This window comes from Scyliorhinus torazame, chromosome 4, assembly GCF_047496885.1.
Source record: "Scyliorhinus torazame isolate Kashiwa2021f chromosome 4, sScyTor2.1, whole genome shotgun sequence".
Classification (NCBI taxonomy): domain Eukaryota; kingdom Metazoa; phylum Chordata; class Chondrichthyes; order Carcharhiniformes; family Scyliorhinidae; genus Scyliorhinus; species Scyliorhinus torazame.
This window is the reverse complement of record NC_092710.1, coordinates 269,191,407-269,215,981: the sequence shown is the minus strand read 5'-3', so window position 1 is coordinate 269,215,981 and position 24,575 is coordinate 269,191,407. Positions and strand designations below refer to the sequence as shown.

At 46.9% G+C, this 24,575-nt stretch overlaps 1 protein-coding gene across 1 annotated transcript in view; it reads left to right on the top strand.

The window, feature by feature from the left end:
• Positions 1–21,610, top strand: part of LOC140411728 (uncharacterized) — a 477,774-nt gene extending 456,164 nt beyond the window's left edge. Inside the window, exon 7 of the mRNA XM_072500732.1 lies at positions 21,008–21,610. Coding sequence (XP_072356833.1) covers positions 21,008–21,407 — 400 coding nt within the window. The 3' untranslated portion in view covers positions 21,408–21,610. The remainder of the gene's footprint in view (positions 1–21,007) is intronic.
• The last annotated feature ends 2,965 nt before the right edge of the window (positions 21,611–24,575 follow it).

The following is a 24,575-nucleotide window of genomic DNA, read 5'->3' as shown; positions in this document are numbered from 1 at the left end:
CAAAGGATGCTTTCTCCTTCCTCTCTGGTCTTACTTTACTCCTCCTTGGCTCCCTCTCTGTTTATTTCATCCTTATTTCACATTTCCCTTTATTTATTTCCACCTGGGTCCTTTCACCACTTTTTAACTTTGGTTTCATTGCTTCCATTTGTACATTCATTTCCATTCACTGCAGCCATTCCCTCTGTCTGCTTCCCCTCGTAAACATGCTTTCTTCTCTTTCTTTGGCTGGTATTTTCCTTTCCCGGTCGCTTTGGGTGGGTTTGGTGACCGGAGCGGAAATCTCACAAGAATAGCCAACTCGCATTTCACGTCGACGTATGCAATTGTCCCCTCCCACCTTCAGTGACAGGGCAGGTTTCCCGACTTTCAATGTCAGGGAAGATCATCTGAATTAATTTGAATATCATTAACAGACCTCTATGCCTCAATCCCCGCCCCCCCCCCCCCGCCCCCCCCCGTCAGAAAAACCATCCACATCAGCGTGAGGGCAGAACGGCCCAAAACCTGACTGGTTTCCCAAGGCAGCACCTGGTGAACGGATCTCCCAGGTGAGTTCAAGTGAGATACATTGCTCGGGAGTGGGAAGGGTGGGGGTGGTGCAGTCCCTGGTACAGTCCCCGGAACTGCCCGGGAAGTGCTGGGACAGTGCCAGAGGGAAGTGCCAGGGAAGGTGCCCGGGGATGCGTCCGGGCAGTGCCAGGGGCCAGTGTCGGGGGGGGGGGGGGGGGGGGGAGGAGGAGCAGTGCAGTGTGGGGGGGTAGATTCCACGGTGAACTCCTTAGTGCTAGGGTGGCCTTTAAAAATGGAGGGCCGATCCTTGAGGAACTAGGTAGCTTGCAGGGCAGGTGAACCCAAAGGCGAGAGACACATCATGGGACCCATTTTTTGAAGTGTAGGATTATATGGTGGAGAAGTGATGCACGATCAATGACCACTAAAGCGAGGTTGTAGTCCAACTGAAGGCTTTATTAAGCTAGATGTTTCCCCCAGCAACTCAGGTACAGAATGAAGGCTGTTGGGGTGGCACGGGCCTAGCAGGGCGGAGCTACCATGCAGCTTGACCAATAGGAAGCATACAATTTCTACCAATGGTGTTCCAGCATTACCAGGTACCGTAATACCTCTACTACCACATTCACCCCCTGTTAAAAAAAGAGACCGGCGGCAGTAGTGGCCTGATACTACAAACATGGCAACGTGGAAGAATTAGTTATGGAGGTACCATAATACTTCCGTACAGCGTTTTGTAACTATTTACAATTCTAGTAACTATTTACAATTTATGATTTAATTTTACAATTTAAAATGAAGCAATCAGTCGATCGGGGCCCCTGGTCGTCCTCTGTGATCGTCAGAGCTTCGATGGTGACTCCGGTGGAGGCTTGGGCGTCTGTGACTCCGGGAGCGCGGCCTCGATCTCTGTGGCACCTTCGACACCCCTAGACGGCGCAGGTGGGGAAAACGGTTGACCTGGGAAGGGAGCACCTGCGCGGTGCGTCGGTGGGTGGGGCGGCCTAGACGGGGCCGGCGGAAGGACTGATCCTCCTGTAAGGTGCCCCGGTGGAGGGGAGGGTGGGACTGGTGGCTGGGGCGTGCGTGGGGCTCCGGCGGGCACCAGGTCTCAAAGGGAGACCGTATCTTGTCGGCCGTCGGGGTACGTAGGCGTACTGGGGGTTAGCGTGGAGAAGATGGACCCCCTCGACCAACGGGTCCGACTTGTGCGCCCGTACGTGTTTTCGGAGCAGGATGGGTCCGGGAGCGGCCAGCCAGGTCGGGAGTGAGGTCCCAGAGGAGTACTTCCTGGGGAAGACAAGGAGACGTTCGTGAGGTGTCTGGTTGGTTGTGGTACAAAGCAGTGACCGGATGGAGTGGAGGGCATCCGGGAGGACTTCCTGCCAGCGGGAGACTGGAGAATCCTGGACCATAGGGCCAGTAGGACGGTCTTCCACACCGTTCCGTTCTCCCTCTCTACCTGTCCGTTACCCTGGGGGCTGTAACTGGTCGTCCTGCTCGAGGCGATGCCCTTGCTGAGCAGGAATTGACGCAGTTCATCGCTCATAAAGGAAGACCCTCTATCACTATGTATGTAGGCGGGGAACCCAAACAGTGCAAAGATGCTATGTAGGGCCTTGAGGACGGTGGTTGTGGTCATGTCGGGGCAGGGGATGGCGAATGGGAACCTGGAGTAGTCGTCAATCACGTTCAGGAAGTACGTGTTGTGGTCGGTGGAGGGGAGGGGGCTTTTGAAGTCCATGCTGAGGCGTTCAAAGGGACGGGAAGCCTTTATCAGGTGCGCTCTCTCTGGCCGGTAGAAGTGCGGTTTGTACTCCGCGCAGATTTGGCAGTCCCTGGTGACGGTCCTGACCTCCTCGATGGAGTAGGGCAGGTTGCGGGTCTTGATAAAGTGGAAAAAGCGAGTGACCCCCAGGTGGCAGAGGTCCTCGTGGAGGGCTCGGAGTCGGTCCACTTGTGCGGTGGCACATGTGCCGCGGGACAGGGCGTCAGGAGGCTCGTTTAGCTCCCCGGGATGATACAAGATCTCATAGTTGTAGGTGGAGAGTTCGGTCCTCCACCGCAAGATCTTATCATTTTTTTTATCTTGCCCCGCTGTGCATTATCGAACATGAAAGCAACCGACCGTTGGTCAGTGAGGAGAGTGAATCTCCTGCCAGCCAGGTAATGCCTCCAATGTCGCACAGCTTCTACTATGGCCTGGGCCTCCTTTTCGACTGAGGAGTGGCGGATATCGGAAGCATGGAGGGTACGTGAGAAGAAGGCCACGGGCCTGCCCGCTTGGTTGAGGGTGGCCGCCAGAGCTATGTCAGACGCGTCGCTTTCGACCTGGAAGGGGAGGGACTCATCGATGGCGTGCATCATGGCCTTTGCAATGTCCGTTTTGATGTGGCTGAAGGCCTGGCGGGCCTCTATCGACAAGGGAAAAACTGTGGATTGGATCAAGGGACTGGCCTTGTCCGCATAGTTGGGGACCCACTGGGCATAGTAAGAGAAAAACACTAGACAGCGCTTCAGGGCATTGGAGCAGTGAGGGAGGGGGAACTCCATAAGGGGGCGCATGCATTCAGGGTCGGGGCCTATAACTCCATTTCGCACTACATAGCCGAGGATGGCTAGGTGGTCGATGCTAAACACGCATTTATCCTTGCTGTACGTAAGGTTAAGGAACTTTGCGGTCTGGAGGAATTTTCGGAGGTTGGTGTCGTGGTCCTGCTGGTCGTGGCCGCAGATGGTGACATTATCGAGATACGGGAATGTTGCCCGTAAACCGTACCGGTCAACCATTCGGTCTATCTCGCTCTGGAAGACCGAGACCCCGTTGGTGACACCAAAGGAAACCCTTAAAAAGTGATAGAGCCGCCCATCTGCCTCGAAGGCAGTGTACCTGCGGTCACTAGTGCGAATGGGGAGCTGGTGGTAGGCGGACCTAAGATCCACCGTGGAGAAGACCTTGTAATGCGCGATCCTGTTTACCAGGTCGGATATGCGGGGGAGAGGGTACGCGTCCAGCTGCGTAAATCTGTTGATGGTCTGACTTTAGTCGATGACCATCCTACGCTTCTCCCCGGTCTTTACCACCACTACTTGAGCTCTCCAGGGACTGTTGCTGGCTTCAATGACTCCTTCCCTCAGTAGTCTTTGGAACTCTGACCTAATAAAGATGGGTCCTGGGCACTGCACCGTCTGTTCCTGGTGGCGACGGGTTTGTAATCCGGGGTGAAGTTCGCAAACAGGGAAGGCGGATCGACCTTGAAGGTCGCGAGGCCGCAGACAGTGAGGCGGGGTATAGGGCCGCCAGATTAGAATGTTAGACTTTGGAGATTACACTGGAAGTCTAAACCTAGGAAAGTGGCCGCGCAGAGGTGGGGAAGGATGTCGAGCCAGTAATTTTTAAACTCCCTTCCCTGGACTGTGAGGTTTGCTACACAAAACTCCTTTATCTCTACTGAGTGGGAACCGAAGTCCAGGGAGATTTTTTGGTGGATGAGGAGAGAACAGCGCCTTACCGTGTTGGGGTGTATGAAGCTCTCCGTGCTCCCAGAGTCGATTAGGCAGGATGTCTTGTGCCTGTTGATAAATACAGTCGTTGTAGCAGTTGAGAGTGTTCGAGGCCGGGACTGATCCAGAGTCACCGAGGCTAACCGCTGCAAGTTGAGTGTTCTCTTCAGGCAGTGTGTGGCCAGCCGAGCTGGGGTACTGGGGGTCCATCCAAGATGGCGGCTCCCATTGGTCGCACATGGCTGGGGGTGCACAGAATGGCGTCGCCCATCCATCTAACGTGGCGTCCGCGGAACAAGATGGCGGCGCCCGGGGGCCGTATGTGGCCCTGGCGTAGGAAAATGGCGTTGCCCGCTGGCTGCACAGGACCGTGGAGAGGTTTGTGGTGGCGGTTCGCATTCGCCGCCGGAGACCGCGGCAACCGCACGGGCCTGGCATACAACCACAAAATGGCCCACCCCCTTGCAGGGGGATGCGCGGGCCGGGCAGCGCTGGCGGGGGTGCTTGGCCTGCCCGCAAAAGTAGCAGCGGGGCCCCCCGGGGTTGCCAGGCCGACTTGCAGCACAAGCTTGTGGGGGGATGGGGGATGTCCCGGGGTTGGCTGCGGAGGGGTTCCACGCTGCCCAGGGGGCTGCCACGCGGTCGGGAACGTAAGCGTGGCCGTTTCTGCAGGCCACATCCAGGGAGCCTGCAAGGGCCCGTGCCTCCTTGAGACCTAGAGTGACTTTTTCCAGCAATCGCTGGTGGATTTGGGAGGACAGCATACCTGCCACGAAAGCGTCCCGGACCAAGAGTTCAGTGTGTTTGCTCACTGAAACTTGCGGGCAGCTACAGTTTCTCCCAACACCAGGAGTGCACGGTAGAATTCTTCCAGCGATTCCCCAGGGATTGCTAGCAGATGTCGGGCGTAGACCTGGTTTACCGGGCGAATATAATGTCCTTTTAGCAGCTCTATTGCTGCATCAAAGTCTTCTGCTTCCTCGATGAAGGTGTAAATCTCCGGGCTCACCCTCGAGTGCAGGACTTACATTTTCTGTTCTCCCATGGGTGTATTTTCGGCCGTTCCGAGATCCTTTAAAACACGCCAGCCAGTGCTTGAAGATTGCCGCTGAGTTCGCCGCGTGGGGGCTGAGTTGCAGACACTCCGGCTTGATTCGGAGCTCCATCCTTTTAAATCTAGCTCATTAAATTGATGCACGATCAATGACCACTAAAGCGAGGTTGTAGTCCAACTGAAGGCTTTAATAAGCTAGATGTTTCCCCCAGCAGCTCAGGTACAGAATGAAGGCTGCTGGGTGGCACGGGCCACGCCGTGGCATACGCCGTCTAGCAGGGTGGAGCTACCTTACAGCTTGACCAATAGGAAGCATACAATTTCTACCAATGGTGTTCCAGCATTACCAGGTACAGTAATACCTCTACTACCACAAGAAGGCTCTCTTTGCTGTCGTCGTATCAATGCCCCATTTCCCACCTGCTATTGGCCTCAGGGATTTCAGGGAAAATTCAGCCCCTTGTGTCTTCTCTATCCCTTTATGTCTCCGCATCCATAACTATCTCCTTTCCCTCCAATTTCCCATATTCATTCTTCAATTCAACTTCACTCTGTCCAATTATAACCATATTAAGTTGCTGCCCATATTTGTCTGCCATTGAGTACTCTGGACCTGTATAGCTTTGGATCCAAGTGGAAAGTACCAGATTGAGTAAATATACCACAGTGGGCCCCATGATATGCACCCACCAGAACCTGGATGGGGTTGGTGCGGAGGGTATGCAGGAGAAATTGCCATGACCAGTTACTCATCCCACAATTTGAAAAGTGCTAAGCGCTGTTCTCCTTCTGTACTGATTGTCTTTCTTGAGGTGGTGATAGTTGGCTTGGATTGAGTGGAGATGAGGCGGTTGGGGGGAGGCGCGGTGTGGTGTGGGTGGTGTTGGTGATGGAACCCAGGCAAAATGCAGGCCAGCACCCCGAGGCATGATAGCCACTGGTAAGAAAACGACCATGCCTCCTTTCCCCTGGATATCAGCTGCTCAGCACAACTTGGGCTAGGGTCAAGGAATTTCCAGGCCTAGGAATCCAGTCCTTCTCGGACACATGCCCTTTCTCACACACGTGATCATATCTGAGCCAAATGGATAGTTCGCTTGAAGCAGGCTCCCATGGCATTAATACAAAGAATTGGTGAGAGATGCCACGGATTTTAAGATCCTCTGTTTCCACATATGTTCCCATACCCACTATTTCACCGATGCCAACTATCATTCTGTATGTTCACTATTTCCTCAGTATCTATTATCTCTAAGCTATTCCCTTCCCTAACTATGTTACTAACCACAAAATAGCTATTACCACTGAGTACCATCTGAACTTCTCACTCCCTCTCAGAACCTCTCTTATATTACTCATTGCCCATTCCCCACAAATATTCATTGTAGTCATAACATAGATAATCATGTACACCTGAGCAGGAAGTTACAAAGAAACATTGACTGATTGATTGATTGATTTATGGTCACATGTACTGAGGTACAGTGAAAAGTATCTTTCTGCGGCCAATGGAACGTACACTGTACGTACACAGTAGACCAAAAGAATAATCGACAAAGTACATTTACAAATAAGTAATTCGTTACAGTGCGGAACAAGGGCCAAACAAAGCAAATACGGCATGAGCAAGAGAAGGATAGGGCGTCGTGAATAGTTAACAGGGAACAGCTCAGTCCGAGGGAGAGTCGTTGAGGAGTCTAGCAGCTGTGGGGAAGAAGCTGTTCCTATGTTTGGATGTGCGAATCTTTAGTCTTCTGTATCTTCTGCCTGATGGAAGGGTCTGGAAGAGGGCAAAGCCTGGGTAGGAGGGATCTCTGACAATGCTGCCTGCCTTCCTGAGGCAGCGGGAGATGTAGATAGAATCAATGTGGGGGTGGAAAGCTTGTGTGATGCATTGGGCTGAGTTCACCACACTCTGCAGTTTCTTGTGATCTTGGACCGAGCAGTTGCCATACCAGGCTGTGATGCAGCCGGATAGGATGCTCTCTATGGCACATCTGTAGAGGTTTGTGAGAGTCGATGCAGATGTGCCGAATTTCTTTAACTTCCGCAGGAATTAGTGACATTGTTGGGCTTTCTTGACTGTTGCATCAACGTGAGTGGACCAGGACAGACTGTTGGTGATGGTGACCCCCAGGAACTTCAAGCTATCGACCATCTCCACTTCGGAGCCATTGATGTAGATGGGGGCGTGTGTCGTACTATGCTTTCTGAAGTCGATGATCAGTTCCTTGGTTTTGCTGTCATTTAGAGAGAGGTTATTTTCGATACACCATGCAACCAAGTGATCTATATCGGCATAACCATTTGGAGTTAGCGTTCAATGTGAGGAAGTGTCAGGTTTTGCCCCAAGGGAGATAATTCCAAATGTTTAAGGATCAGAATGTAGGAACTTGAGAGCAGCAAAGGAATTAGCAGCAAGTGCAAAGGTACAAAAATAATTGAAAAGCTAAAGGAGATTTAGCTGTAATCTTAATGAGACTGAAATACAAAAGGGAGGAAATTATGGTTTAGTTATACAGAGCCTTGGTAGGACCCCAGTGGAATATGGTGTTTAGTTTTAGGCATTGAATCTACAGAGAGATGTATTTATCTTTGAGTGGGGTGCAGGGGCCGAAGGATGGAGGCTAGGCAGGGGCTAGGGTTCGCATGGGCAGGAGGACTAGGGCTGCCCTCACCGCACACTAGCACCAACATGTTGTCCTGCGGCTCGACAACACCCACCCCACCCCCATCCCGAGGGCTTTGTGACCCCTCCGTGACCAAGGGATGAGGTCTGCATCAAAACCAAGTCTTCAGTGTGCTGGGTCTGGGGATTCCTTGTGCATGTTTAGCTTGTCAATGCAGGTGGGTGATGACGACTCGCAGTGAGGAAAGCTCTGATGCTTCTCAGCTTTTGCTTACGCCTGACTCCCGTCCGTATGTTGCCAGAACGCTGACTCCCCGGCTCATGTGCGAGTAAGGTTCGGGCCTACATCCCATTGTTCATGTCCAAATAGGGTGAAGACCTATCTTCAGTGGGAGGAGGGCAAAAGAGAGTGAGGCTTTAGGTTATGAACAACAAGAAGTTTTAAAAATGTGACAAGGGACATTTCAATATGACCCCCAACCAACTGTGCCTAACTTCACCCATACCCGCTCTGTGTCCCTACAACTCCTTACTCTTGCAAATCCTCCCTCTATGTTTTGGTGTATTCTCAGGATGCTGCCTTCCATGCCCTGATGCCTGAGATGGCCCTGGCAGCCCTCTTCTGGGGGCCAGGACCTGGAGGGCCCTGGCCTACGTTTTGGGTGGCACGAATGTTGCCCTGTTCTGTCTGCTGACCCTGTGATGCACCAGTATCAGGAAGGAGGGATTCAGAAGGGCTGGTCACTCCCAGGCTCTCCTGGGTGGAAGGCCCTGGGATGGACTCCAGCACTTCGTCCTCCCTCGAAGGCCCATCATTGTCTGTACCAGAGTATTCAACCCCTCAGGCATGGTCTTCAGGGACTGAGCCATTCTTCAGAAATCTCCAGTCATGGCTCTGACCTCTTGTCCCCAGGCACTCCACTGGAATGGACGCTTCCCTTGCTGTGTTGGCCTGGGTGCCACACAAGGCCGCCAACATCTCCTGTGACTGAAGCCTCTGGAACTCGGCCTTCAGTCGTGCACCAGAAGCAGTATGGTGCTCACCAGACAGTGACCCAGAAGCCGGTCTGCTAAGTTTGCCCACGGAGGTGTGTGTCTCTGCGATGGTGGATGGTGCGGCCAAAAACTGTGGCTTGTCATCTGCGTCCACCTTGGAGATCTCCTCTGAGGTGGTGTCGAGGGTGGCTGGGGGGGTGGGGGGCACTGCTGGCTGATGGCCAAGGCTCATCGGCTGATGTTCCTGCAAGGCATGGGACATGGTTTTAGTACATGGCCTGGTCAGCGATTTATACAACAGAACACTCACTTGAGGTTGATCATCTGGATGAAGGTGCAGTGGCTCCTCACTTTTCAGTTGTAGGCCAGCCTCAGTATCTGGTCCTCCTCTTGGCCCGCTCCTGGTCCTCCTCTTGCGTCTAATTTGTATCTGCAGCAGTCACATGTAAGACAGCACACTTGATGTCACAGCTCAAGCATCACTCATGATGTGCAACATGCAGATCACATTTATTTGCTTAACTCAGATTTCATACTCATGGGACAGTAAAAAAAACACAGCAAGAGAGGTGTGCAACACAACACAGCAAAGAAAAAGATAAACTTTAATTTAAAAACTCAGGATGTATGGTGGCGTGGCGGTTAGCACTGCTGCCTCACAGTGCCGGGGACCTGGGTTCAATCCCAGCCTTTGGTGATTGTCTGTGTGGAGTTTGCACTTTCTCCTCGAGTCTGCAGGTTTCCTCCGGGTGCTCCGGTTTTCTCTCACAGTCGAAAGGTGTGTAGGTTAGGTGGATTGGCCATGCTAAAATTGCTTCTTAGTGTCCAAAGGTTAGGTGGGGTTATGGGGGCAGGTGGGGGGAGTGGGCCTAGGTGAGGTGCTCTTTCGGAGGGTCGGTGCAGACTCAACGTGCCAAATGGACTCCTTCTGCACTCTCGGGATTCAATGATTCTATGTAGGTAAACAACTGAATAACCAACCACACCAAGGTTTGTAACAGAATAAAGATAAACGTATCTCTGCCCGTCTCTTGTGTGCTTGAAATCTTTTCTTAACAATGTTTTGAGTAAGATGTCTAACCCTCTTTGAAAAGCCTGACCATTGAGTTTATGGATTCTCTAAAGGGATCAAACTGTCACTCTAAAAGAAATCCCAACAAAATACGATCTGCAGTTGGCAGCCGACACCAGGGCAACTGTGAGCAGAACTGTCTGAGGATAACATTCCCAGTATTCTCTGAGGCTGCCTTCCTTTTGAAGCTGATGAGCCTAGCTACAGTCTTGAGTCATGGGGGAGCTTTTAAGGTTGACATTCACAGAACATGCTCGGTTGCTATTTGTTAATCTGCCATTTTCCCCTCTCCCGAGTCCGGTGATGATAGCGGAATAGCAGGATTGAAAACAGTGAAAGCTCAATTAGCAGCAGGGAATATTTTAAAGGTGAACTTTGTTTATCTTAAAGCAGTGTCATGCACAAGACGCTGAATTATTTCTGAGATAATTTCCATTCTTTTACATTAATAGTATCGGCGTACTCTGGACGGAATGGCCAAGTTATAAAATCTGCCATTTTAAATGCAGGTCTGTCTGGCCCCAAACCACTAATGTTCGTGATTTCTGCAATGGATCAAATTTCACTTCATCCCAATACACCCCTTCCCCAACCTGGCCAGGCCCCCAGGTTGAAAGATCTGCTGATTGTGCTGATTTGGGTAAATATTTTAAATTGCACTCTTATGGCTACGTGATTTCCCTCATATGGCTACCCTCCGCTTGCAACCAACCCTGACCCGGCGACTCTCAAAATGGTTCAAGGTCGGAGTCGTGGTGTCAAACTGGCACGACAGCTGGCAGCACAAGATTTCAGGCCCACCCACCTCTAATCCCAATCTCACAACTGCCGAAAGATCCTGCCCCTTTGAGGTGCAGGACTGTGCAAATTAACATTATCAGAGGTTTGAGGAGCAAACTAACATGCACATTTGTGCTGCAATTTCCTGATTCCATCCAAAAGGGGAAGCTCTACACATTAGAACCAATGGATGGTTTATTTATGCATTGCCAATTGCTGGAAGCACAGATTTATTTATGTCTGTGACTGGGATCGGCTTCTTTATTTTGTTGTCAAACAGATAATTATGCAGTAGATAATTTAAATGCAATTTATTTTCCAGGGTGTTTCAAAAAAATATTTCACTGCCCTCCACAAGCTTCTCTCTAAATTATTTCCTTGGCTACTTCCTGACCCACTCCACACAACAGTGCAAGTTCCAACTCACTGCCAGCAACAACACAGGCGATCTGCTCCGACGTGGAAAATAAAATCGAGTACCACTTCAAAATCATGCTCCTGGAATTTGTTCTGGTGTGCAGTAGGTCATAATATCTGTTGCAGCATGAACTTTCCCAGCTGTCAGTTTAGGAACCGCACAGCAAAACAAGCTTTTCGAAGCGGGCTGGTTAGGAACTGAATATTTTCTACCAATTTCTCAAAGAATATCACAGCATTACAGAGAGACAGGGGCCGGGATTCTCTAAAATCGCGGCTAAGTATTGACGGCGGCGTAAACACCGGAGTGTTTCACACCGGCGTCAACGGCCCTCTTGGGCCAGTGATTCCATGGCCCACAGGGGGCCAGCACGGCGTTGCTCCAGCTGCCGTACGCGGCCCTGCACTGCTCGCCAGGGTCCGCACATGCGCGCGGCAGCTGGCCGGCCACGGGTCCGCACATGCGCGTGGTGGCCGTTTCCGCGCCGCCACCGCCCAACACGGCGGAGCCACACAGAGGGCCGGCGCGGAAGAATGTAGGCCCCCCTAGATCGCGCGTGCTCACCGATCGATGGCCTCCGATCGCGGGCCTGGCGGTCGTGGAGGCCCCCCTGGAGACTGATCCCCCCCCCCCCCCCCCCGCCCCCCACCCCACAATGACAGCCACCGCAGCCACGACGTCGAGCTCCCGCCGGGTGGAACCATACGTGAACCACGCCGGCGGGAACTCGGCCGGTCAACCACGGAGAACCAGCACGGGTGGGCCTCTTTCAACGGACCCCGACCGTGCCGTGTCGACCGCGCGCGTGTGACTGGCGCCGATTCTCCGGTTGTCGGAGAATCGTGTCCCAGCGTCGGACCCGATCGCTGGTCTGAGGCCCCATTCTCCACCCCCGCGCCAAGCCAGAGAAAATTGGCGAGGTACTAAATGAATACTTTGCATCAGTATTCACCAAAGAGAAGGAATTGGTGGATGTTGAGTCTGGAGAAGGGTGTGTAGATAGCCTGGGTCACATTGAGATCCAAAAAGATGAGGTGTTGGGCGTCTTGAAAAATATTATGGTAGATAAGTCCCCAGGGCCTGATGGGATCTACCCCAGAATACTGAAGGAGGCAAGAGAGGAAATTGCTGAGGCCTTGACAGAAATCTTTGGATCCTCACTGTCTTCAGGTGATGTCCCGTAGGACTGGAGAATAGCAAATGTTGTTCCTTTGTTTAAGAAAGGTAGCAAGAATAATCCAGGGAACTACAGGCCGGTGAGCCTTAAGTCAGTGATAGGGAAATTACTCGAGAGAATTCTTCGAGACAGGATCTACTCCCATTTGGAAGCAAGTGGACGTATTAGCGAGTGGCAGCATGGTTTTGTTAAGGGGAGGTCGGGTCTCACTAAATTGATAGAGTTTTTCGAGGAGGTCACAAAGATGATTGATGCAGGTAGGGCAGTGGATGTTGTCTATATGGACTTCAGTAAGGCCTTTGACAAGGTTCCTCATGGCAGACTGGTATAAAAGGTGAAGTCACACGGGATCAGAGGTGAGCTGGCAAGATGGATACAGAACTGGCTAGGACATAGAAGGCAGAGAGTTCAATGAAGGTCATAGGTCATAGAAGGCAGAGAGCAATGGAAGGGAGCTTTTCTGATTGGAGGGCTGTAACTAGTGGTGTTCCGCAGGGATCAGTGCTGGGACCTTTGCTGTTCATAGTATATATCAATGATTTGGAGTGTTATGGGCGAGGCGTTTTCAGAACCCCAAAATATATCATGGAGTTCAATCATCCTCTCCCTTCAATGGATTTGTTGCTTTTCCTAGCACACGGTTTTTTCCCTAGGTGTGGGATTACAATTATGGACACGTGGGTTTTTAAACACAAAACACTGTTTATTCCATGAACTCAACTTAACTTCTTAAATAAACATTGGATCTCTTAACATCCCTTAATTCAAAGATAACTCAGAAAATATTGCAACAGTAAATAATTCCTTAAAATGTTCCTTCAAACTTCCAAGAGACTTAACACCCTTAAACAAAATCACATCAGGTTAAAGGCTTCACTATTATAAGTTTAAATCACCCAAATGATCCAGAGATAGTCTTTCATGGCAGAGATCCAGCTCACTGTAAAACACAGATACACACCCAGCTCTTTTTCTCCAAACTGCAAAACTAAACTGCAAAATGGCTGACCTGACCTCAGCTCCACCCACTCTCTGACATCACTGTTTTCTTAAAGGTACATTGCTTAAACATCCATGTCTTAAAGGTACTCTCACATGACACCTCCCCCCAAGAAAAATAAATAAACCATCAACTTCAAGATGGTTTCATTTTTCACTTTTGCACCATCCACTAAGAAATGTAAACAGTAAATATACCTTTTCGTTTTTAAAAAAAAACCAACACATGCAAACAGGTATAATAATATAGTCCATTTTTCTTTGTTCTTCTTCCTCCAACCGAAATCCTTCTCAATTGATCACATTCATGACAAAGCATCGGCTATCACATTGCCCCATCCTGCCACATGTACTATTTTTAAATGAAATGGCTGTAACAACAAACTCCAGTGAAACAGCCGTGCATTGTTATTCTGGAATCGCTCCAAAAACGTCAAAGGATTGTGATCAGTATATAGAATGGTGTCAGATGGATTGCTGGTCACATAAATGTGAAAATGTTGCAAAGCCAACACCAAACTCAAAGTCTCCTTCTCAATCGTCGAATACTTTTTCTGGTGAGAATTCAATTTCTTTGAAAAATAACCAACAGGCCGCTCTTGCCCTTCGTCGTCATCGTCTTGTGGAAGCACCACACATACGCCCACATCGCTCGCATTAAAAGCCATTTCGAAGGGTTTGGTATAATTTGGTATGACTAACACAGGAGCAGTGGTTAACACAGCCTTCAGGCCGTCAAATGCCTATTGTCACTCCGCTGCCCACTGGAATTTGTTACGCTTCTTGAGCAAGTCAGTCAGTGGAGCGACCACACTGCTAAAATTTGGGACAAATTTCCAGTAAAATCCACTCATACCAAGACATCGCATTATTTCCCGTCATGTCGAGGGTGTCGGAAACTCCCCAATAACTTTCGTTTTCACATCCTGTGGGACCAGTCGACCCTGTCTGATTGTATGGCCAAGGAAAGTAACTTGGACTTTTCCAGATTCACTTTTGGCTAGGTTTATCACCAAACCCGCCTCCTGAAGTCGATCGAATAACTCCCTCAGATGTTTTAAATGTTCTTTCCATGTCTGGCTGAAAACTACCAGATCGTCGATGTATGCCGCACAATTGGGTAATCCTGAAACGACTGTATTAGTTAACCGTTGAAATGAGGCTGGGGCGTTTTTCATGCCAAATGGCATAACTTTAAACTGTTATATACCATCAGGAGTCACAAAAGCTGAAATCTCCTTTGCCCTTTCAGATAAAGGTACTTGCCAGTAACCTTTCAGGAAATCCAATTTGGAAATAAAAGCGGATTGTCCCACTTTCTCAATGCAATCCTCCAAGCGTGGGATAGGATAAGAGTCCGTTCTTGTAACTGCATTCACTTTTCAATAGTCCACACACAACCGTTGGCTATGGTACCATCACTATGGGTGAGCTCCATTGGCTGCAACCCACTTCAATTATGCCATTTTTCAGCATACTCTCAATCTGTCTGTTAACCTGTGCTAATTTTAAAGTGTTAAGTCTATATGGATGTTGTTTGATAGGAACAGCATTGCCCACATCTACATCATGTATAGTCATTTTAGTACTTCCCAATTTATCTCTACAAACTTGCCCATGTGATATCAATAACTCTTTCAGGCTAGTTTGTTTTTCCTCTGGAAGGTAACTTAACAATTCATCCCAATTTTTAAGAACATCCTCATTTTCCAATTTAATTTGAGGTATGTCAAATTCACAGTAATCTGGATTTGGTTCGTCACTTTGAGTTAGAATCATTAAAACCTCCTTTTTCTCTCCTTCCCTTTTAAAGTACCTTTTAAGCATATTCACATGACACACTCTGTGAATCTTCCTTCTATCTGGTGTTTTTACCACATAATTCACCTCACTTAATTTCCTTTCAATCTGATAAGGTCCACCAAACCTAGCTTTTAAAGGCTCCCCTACCACTGGTAACAACACTAAAACTTTATCCACACTGGCAAAACTACGAACTTTGGATTTCTTGTCCGCTACCCGTTTCATCACATTTTGTGCAACTTTCAAATGTTGTCTAGCCAATTCACCTGCTCTATTTAATCGTTCCCTAAAATTTGACACGTAATCCAATAATGTAATTTCCGATTTCTCACCCACCAATTTTTCCTTAAATCAATTTAAGTGGCTCTGTTACCTCATGACCAAAAATTAGTTCAAAAGGACTAAATTTGGCAGACTCATTAGGTGCATCCCTAATTGCAAACAATACAAATGGGATTCCTTTATCCCAATCCTCTGGATAATCTTGACAATACACCCTCAACATTGTCTTTAATGTCTGATGCCACCTTTCTAACGCTCCCTGAGATTCTGGATGGTATGCAGTTGATTTAAATTGTTTTATTCCTAAGCTATCCATAACATCTTTGAATAATGTTGAAGTAAAATTTGTTCCTTGATCCGATTGAATTTCTCTGGGTAGTCCATATCTGGTAAAGAATTTAAGTAACTCCTCCACAATCCTTTTAGCTGTAATATTAGGTACTTGAATGGCCTCTGGAAACCTAGTAGACACATCCATTACAGTCAAAAGATATTGACTCCCACTTTTTGTTTTAGGAAGTGGTCCTACACAATCGATTAGGACCCTTGTAAAAGGTTCCTCAAATGCTGGAATGGGTATTAAGGGCACTGGTTTTATCACTGCTTGAGGTTTCCCTATCACTTGACATGTGTGACATGATTGACAAAATTTAACTACATCTTTATGTAGTCCAGGCCAATAAAAATGTTTCTGGATTTTAGCTTGAGTTTTCCTTATTCCCAAATGACCTCCCTCTGGTACCTCATGTGCAACTCGCAACACCTCCTTTCTATACCCTACCGGCAATACTAGTTGATGAACTTCTGCCCACTTTTCATCCGCCTGCATATGTACAGGTCTCCATTTTCTCATCAAGACATCATTTTTACGGTAATAACACTCTGGTATACTCTCAGATTCTTCTTCCATATATGCTTTCTGATATATCCGTTTTATTTCTATATCTTTATGTTGTAACTTCGCCAATTTTCCTGAACTAAAAATATCCGCCTCATCCTCCATCTGTTCTTGTTCTTTTTCAACCATCTGATCAAAAATCATTTCTGATAATTGCACTTCAACTTCATCTTCACGCTTTGATTTCTCATCTTGTCTTAACCTGTGACTTTGCGACCTTGTTACTACACAATCCTGAAAAATCCCAGGATATTAGTCCTTCAACCCTTCAGTTGTCTGATTTTCCACTGGCCTATCAACCACAGTAGGCATCACTCCAACCTGCGATCCAGCTATATCATTACCCAAGATAAACTGTATTCCTGGACAAGATAGTTTATCTAGTACTCCTACTACCACTTCACCACTCTTCACTGGACTTTCCAACCTTACCTTATATAATGGAACGCTACTCCTCTCACCCTGAATTCCACATATCACCACCTATTTGGGCAACATTCTTCCCAAACTACATAATTCCTCATCTCTTACCATTAAAGACTGACTAGCCCCTGTATCTCGTCAGATTGTGACTTCTTTACCTGCTCCTCCTGATACACATGAGTAAACTTTACCCACACAGGTAAATTCTTTAAATACATTTGGCACCTTCTTAACAATTACTTCTCGAACAGGCTGTACAATCATTTGCACCTCCTTCGCTTCCCTTGGGCTTTCCTTTACCACTCTAACAAACCCCACTGTCTTATCCTGTTTTACCACATCAGCCTTCCCAGTGCTTTTCTTCAACTACCAACACTGTGACTTTACATGGCCTAGTTTATTACAGTGAAAACATCTGAAACTTTTCACTTCTTTTCCACCCTCCTGGATTTCTTTTTTAATCTGAGGTACACTCTCTTTATTGTCTCCCATCAGATCACCTTTACCTTTACCACTTGAGTATTTCTCATGACCCCAGTTTCTGTCCCTCACCGGCCTAAACTGATGTCGGAAACCAATCTTTGATTTATGAACTAATTCATAATCATCTGCCATTTCCACTGCTATTCTCGCAGTTTTAACCCTCTGTACTTCCACATGAGTTCTCACTACATCAGGAATTGAATTTTTAAACTCCTCCAAAAGTATAATTTCTCGGAGAGCTTCATACGTTTGGTCTATTTTCAAAGCCCTTATCCACCTATCAAAATTACTCTGTTTGAGCCTTTCAAACTCCATGTATGTTTGACCAAATTCTTTCCTTAAATTTCTAAACCTTTGTCTGTAAGCTTCAGGCACTACCTCATATGCACTTAAGATGGATTTCTTCACCTCCTCATACGTTCCAGGTACCTCCTCCGGTAGTGATGTAAAGACTTCACTAGCTCTACCTACCAGCTTTGTTTGAATCAGTAACACCCACATGTCCTGTGGCCATTTCATTTGTTTAGCTACCTTCTCAAATGAAATGAAAAAGGCTTCCACTTCCTTCTCATCAAACCTTGGCAATGCTTGGACAAATTTAAATAGATTCCCACCAAGCCTTCGACTATGACGTTCTTTCTCACTATCCTCATCATTATCATCCAACTGTACGTTTCCCTTTACGTCTGCCAATTTTAACTGATTGTCATGTTTCATGGCCATTTTCTGAAGTTCAAACTCCCTTTCTTTATCTTTTCCCTGATCTGTATCTCCCTTTCTTTTTCTTTTTGTTCTGCTCGGGCTATTCTTTCTTTTCTCCTTTCTTCTCTCTCCTTTTCTTTTTCCTCTCTCTCTCTTTCTCTTTCTTTTTCCTCTCTCTCACTCTCGTATGCAAGCCGCTTTAATTCTTTCTCATGTTCCATTTGTTTAATTTGCAACTGAATTTTTGCCATTTCCAATGAGTCAAACTCTATCTCAGGCTACTTTAAATGCTTAACCACCGCCATAATTACCTCACATTTTAGCATTTTGTCAGGTAATGTTAACTGCAATGTTCTTGCCAAATCTAACAGTCTGCTTTTCGTTTTTGTCCGTAAAGTACTACGTGTGACATTCTCCACCCCCAAAAACCGCTGAGCCTCTGAAAGAGCCATTGTTCACAACACTCTCCCCACTTAAACTAAAATGCCACACCGGAAAAGCAACAATCCTTCACTGTCTTTAAGTTCACAAAAGCCAATCCAATAGATAGACTTTTATCCCCCTCGAGCTCCCAATTGTTGTGGGTGAGGTGTTTTCAGAACCCCAAAATGTATCATGGAGTTTAACCAACCTCTCCCTTTAATGGATTTGTTGCTTTTCCTAGCACACGACTTTTTCCCTAGGTGTGGGATTACAATGATGGACATGTGGGTTTTTAAACACAAAACACTGTTTATTCCATGAACTCAACTTAACATCTTAAATAAACATTGGATCTCTTAACACCCCTTACTTCAAAGATAACTCAGAAAATATTGCAACAGTAAATAATTCCTTAAAATGTTCCTTCAAACTTCCAAGAGACTTAACACCTTTAAACAAAATCACATCAGGTTAAAGGCGTCACTATTATAAGTTTAAATCACCCAAATGATCCAGAGATAGTCTTCCATGGCAGAGACCCAGCTCACTGCAAAACACAGACACACACCCAGCTCTTTTCCTCCAAACTGCAAAACTAAACTGCAAAATGGCTGACCTGACCTCAGCTCCACCCACTCTCTGACATCACTGTTTTCTTAAAGGTACATTGCTTAAACATCCATGTGTTAAAGGTACTCTCACATGACAGGAGGAAAATGTAACTGGTCTGATTAGTAAGTTTGCGGACGACACAAAGGTTGGTGGAATTGCGGATAACGATGAGGACTGTCAGAGGATACAGCAGGATTTAGATCGTCTGGAGACTTGGGCGGAGAGATGGCAGTTGGAGTTTAATACGGACAAATTTGAGGTAATGCATTTTGGAAGGTCTAATACAGGTAGGGAATATACAGTGAATGGTAGAACCCTCAAGAGTATTGACAATCAGAGAGATCTAGATGTACAGGTCCACAGGTCACTGAAAGGGGCAACACAGGTGGAGAAGGTAGTCAAGAAGGCATGCGGCATGCTTGCCTTCATTGGCCGGGGCATTGATTATAAAAATTGGCAAGTCATGCTGCAGCTATAGAACCTTAGTTAGGCCACACCTGGAGTATAGTGTTCAATTCTGGTCGCCACACTACCAAAAGGATGTGGAGATTTTAGAGAGGGTGCCGAAGAGATTCACCAGGATGTTGCCTGGTATGGAGGGCATTAGCTATGAGGAGAGGTTGAATAAACTTGGTTTGTTCTCACTGGAATGAAGGAGGTTGAGGGGCGACCTGATAGAGGTCTATAAAATTATGAGGGGCATAAACAGGGAGGATAGTCAGAGACTTTTTTCCAGGGTAGAGGGGTCAATTACTAGGGGGCATAGGTTTAAGGTGTGAGGGGCAAGATTTAGAGGAGATGTACGAGGCAGGTTTTTTACACAGAGGGTAGTGGGTGCCTGGCAATTGCTGCCGGAGGAGGTGGTGGTGACGTTTAAAGGGCATCTTGGCAAATACATGAATAGAGTGGGAATAGAGGGATACAGACCACGGAAGTGTAGAAGATTTTAGTTTAGACAGGCAGCATGGTCGGCGCGGGCTTGGAGGGCCGAAGGGCCTGCTCCTGTGCTGTACTTTTCTTTGTTCTTTGTTCTTTGAGCGCCATTTCGGCGCGGAGGTTCGGAGACTCCCAACCCGGGCATCCAGCTCAACCGGTCTCTGCTAGGGTTATGCTCCTCCTCAGCCTTATCCCACTTTATTCATCTAACTCTTGTCAACATATGTTGCCAGGACTGGAAAATTGCAGCTATGAGGAGAGATTGAATAGGCTGGGGTTGTTCTCCTTGGAACAGAGGAAGCTGAGGGGAGATGTGGTTGGATGCCCAACATTGTGAGGGGCCTGGATAGAGCGGATTGGAAGGACCTATGTACTTTAGCAAAGAGGTCAGTGCCCAGGAGACATCGATTTAAAGCAATTGGTAGAAAGAGTAATGGGGAGATGCGGAAAATTGTTTTTGCCTAGAGGGTTGTCGGGGTCTTGAACTCCCTGCCTGAAAGGGGATTAGAGGCTGAAACCCACAACTTATTTAAAAGGTGCATGGATGTGCACCTCGAGTGAACAAGGAGAACAATACAGCACAGGAACAGGCCCTTCGGCCCTCCAAGCCTGTACCAATCAAGATGCTTTTTGAATGCCGTTAATGTATCTGCTTCCACAACCTCCCATGGCAACACGTTCCAGGCACTCACCATCCTCTGCGTAAAAAAACTGCCTCGCACATCTCCTCTAAACTTTGCTCCACGGACTTAAAACCTATGCCCAATGGTGACTGACGCCTCCCCCCTGGGAAAGAGTGCCTGCCCATCCACTCTATCCGTGCCCATCAGTGCTGTAACGTGCAGCACTACGGAAAAAATGCTGGAAAGTGGGTTTAGACTGGGTGGCTCATATTTTAGTTGCCGCAAACACAACGGGCCAAGTGGCCTCTTTCTGTGCTGTCAACTTATTATGATACCATATTCTTCACTCTCTTTGTCCCGCATGTCCTTAGCTAGTATTAAGTGCATCTCTATTATTCGCCTTTATTCACTTTATGGGATAACATATTTCACATTCACAGCAGTCTCTGAGTAAAGGAGCGACTATTTTACTTTATGGCTTGTAGTTCTGCGAGGAAACATTTTTTTCAATCCCCTTGATGATTTTGAAGACGGTCATCAGGCCTGTCAATATTTTTTCAAAAATAATTTGTACTCTGTGGGGAAAAATGCACTCAAGAAATAGAGACAAAATACCTAAAAGGGTGCAAACAAGTGAGAACAGCTGTGCCACTTCTTTTTATCCTCTTCTTCTTTCACAGGCGATCTAAACAACGCGGGAAGAAAAGGCCACCCCCTCCTCGACCTCCACTACCGGCTTTATATTCCCGGAAAAAAGGAAAGAAATGTGCTATGAAAAAGCAGGAAGATCATTGGATTAGTTCAACGCCACGGCTTAGCATCACGCCGCCTATCCCGCCACCGCCATCGCCTACAGGATCCCCATCGTTACGCAGAAAGCCAACCCGCCCTCTTGTGCCACCACCACCGCGCCCATGCTTGCCTCCTTCTAGCTTGCAAATATCACGGCAGAAAACTGTCACGCGCCCAACTGGGGAGCCACCGCCGCGGCCCCTGCTGACTACATTTGCCTTTGGGATGCCATCGGCAAGAGACACTTCACTCCTGAATAAATCGTATACAACGGACGAATCAAAGTGATTGCTGTGGGAAAGGCCTAAGTGCATATGCAAAGGTCAATGACACTACCCAGCTTATGAAATAGTTGTAGGTTTAAACAAAGCAAAGGATCAGTTTCTTTCTACGTATAACATAATCTTGTTCAAATGTAATCAAGGAATATTGACTGAATAAAAAAAGCTTTGTTGACAAAAAAATCCACATTGCCATCTATAATCACTTTAAAAAAAACCCTAAATGTCAAATTTCAAAAGATATTTTGGTGTTGCAGTGCCCTGTGTCTGCTAGTTTCCAGGGTATAATGTCAAACACTTTTAATCAATCAAATCAACCATTTTTCTCACCTCATTTGCGACTGACCTTCTGCGGTGTGTCAGGTGATGGGACCAAGCTTCAAACATAGCCTATGCTTATTTAGGTTAGCACAGCTGCCTCACAGCTCCAGGGACCCGGGTTCAAATCCGACCTGTGGAGTTTGCACTTTCTCCCCGTGTCTGTGTGGGTTTCCTCCGGGTGCCCCGGTTTCCTCCCACAATTCAATGATGTGCAGGTCAGGTGGATTGGCCAAGTTAAATTGCTCCTTAGCGCCCAAAGATGCACAATTTAGATGGGGATAACAGGGACAGGGCGGGGGAGTGTCCCTAGGTGGGGTGTTCTTTCAGAAGGTCAGTGCAGACTCAATGGGCAGAAAGGTTTCCTTCTGCACTGTAGGAATTCTATGATAGCAACAACAAACGAAAGAGCTCAAACCCTTCATTTTTGACCGTTCACATTGTCTGTGGGTAAAACTAATTTTGCTTTGGATCTGGACTGAAGAGCTGTGCTGCATAAAAACACCTTCCTCCTCAGCCTTCACTACTGGTGCTCTATAACCCCAGAGAAAAGGAGCCAAGAAACAGGATGCAAAAGCAAAAAGGACATTGGGTTAGTCCTGTGACAATATAGATATTGTATGGTCAATGAAGAGTTACCAATTTTACGTAAATACATCTAACCACCAGATGGTGATCAAGAGCAGTCACGTAGATCACCTGGCACCCTTGATTCTGGGTGAAGGTATTTAAGCATGATAGAGAGTAGTCGTGTGTTGAGGAGATCTGTAGATAGAATTATAGCATTGTTTATTTAGCAACCTTTGTACTTTAGGAAGACGTTTGAATCTAGTTATAAGTAGTGTTAATAAATTGGCTTTGTTGATCACCATAGCTTGATGCTCTTTTTGAACACCACACATCAAAGCCATCCTTACCAAGAAGCAGAGAACATCACATGGTACATCACAGGAGAACTTCCTAAGGTAAAATAGAAAGGTTTAACGAGAGAGAAAAAAAATCTCAGTGCGAAAAAAAAACTTGCGAAGAAAAAAAAAAGTTCTTCCAGGCTCCGATCGCAACGACCACCTTGAAGCTAGTAACGTGGAAAAAGACTGCCCAGTTGAAGCGATGGAAGGTTTGCAAACTCAGCACCAATTTCAGACATCAGGTCAAGTTGATGTTAACTAGAAAAACTTCAAACAGCAGTTTGAATTATATCTATCAGCCTTAGATCTCGAAGCGGCCAATGACCAGTGAAAATAGTGCTGTTCCTAACAATGGCTGGACCTCAAGCTTTAGAAATTTTCAACTCATTCGGTTTTGAGAATGCGGACCATAAAAAAAACGCAAAGTATTCAAAATGTTTGACAAGCATTGTGAGCTTCAGATAAATGAAACTTTTGAAAGGTATATTTTTAGGCAAAGAGTCCAGAAAGCAGGTGAAACACTTGACTGCTTTATTATAGACCTCAGGCTTAAAGCGTGGACCTGTAATTTTTCAATTCTCTTAGACTCCCTGCTGCATGATCAAATAGTATATGAAGTTAAAAGCGAAAAGCTGCACGAGAGACTATGGAGACAATCAAAGTTAATGTTAGCAGATGCCATTAGTTTCTGTCGTGCAAGCGAACTGGCGAAAAATCAATATTCTAAAATGTTGGTCTGTGAAAATAGCATGAAAAGAACAACGTGGCTGATGCCATTGATGCTATGGCGCACTTGAAAATGAAGCACGCTCCAGATGATGGCCATTTTGTGCATGACATCACGGGCGTCATGACGTGCAAACGTTGTGGCCACACACACCAAGTAAAAAAATGCCCTGCGTTCAGTAAAACCTGTGTGAAATGTCACAGACAGAATCACTCTGCTTCTTAGAAATGAAAATGAAAATCGCTTATTGTCACGAGTAAGCTTCAATGAAGTTACTGTGAAAAGCCCCTAGTCGCCACATTCCGGCGCCTGTTCGGGGAGGCTGGTACGGGAATTGAACCGTGATGCTGGACTGCCTTGGTCTGCTTTAAAAGCCAGCGATTTAGTCCAGTGTAGAACGGGAATTACATTGCAACAATTTAAGAAGATGGGTACTAAAGGAAGAGTTGGACAGGAAATAAGTTTAAACAAACAGGAAAGTGAAGCGAGTAAACCTGACACTGTAAGATGAATATGATTTAGAAGCCGCTTTCTTTGCTGATATAGTTGAAAGTGCAAATAAAGTTCCACAGGCAATTTCCAATGTGGACAACCTAAAACCAATCTCAATTGTTCACGATCTTAATGATTGGACGATTCCATTAAAAATTTATGGAACCAATATTCAAATGAAACTGGATACCAGTGCATGAGCTAATCTAATAAATCAATCAGACATAGCCAAACTAAAAACAAAACCTCAAATTGACGAAAACAACTGTCAGTTGCGGGACTACAGTTGCAATGTTATTATCACAATGGGGACCTGCTATCTCACGGTTCAGGTCAAAGACAGGAAGTTTCCGATCAAATTTGAAATTGTAGAAATTGTTGGGTGTACAGGCATGCGAGCTACTGCCGCTGGTGAAGCGCATTCACAGACAAGATCTTAGCCAATGGCAAAGACCAAATTAATGCCATTATTAACAAGTTTCCTAATGTTTTTTATGGAACGGGAATGTTACCATTCGAATATAGAATACAGCTTAGAGAGAATGCTAGGCCAGTCATTCATCCACCGAGAAGGGTACCAGCTCCCTTGAAGGAATGCTTAAAACTGGAACTTGACCGCATGCAGCAGCTGGGAATAATCACAAAAGTGGAAGAACCAACTGACTGGGTTAGTTCTATGGCGGGCATCAAGAAAGCAAATGGCGACCTAAGAATCTGCATCAAACCTAAG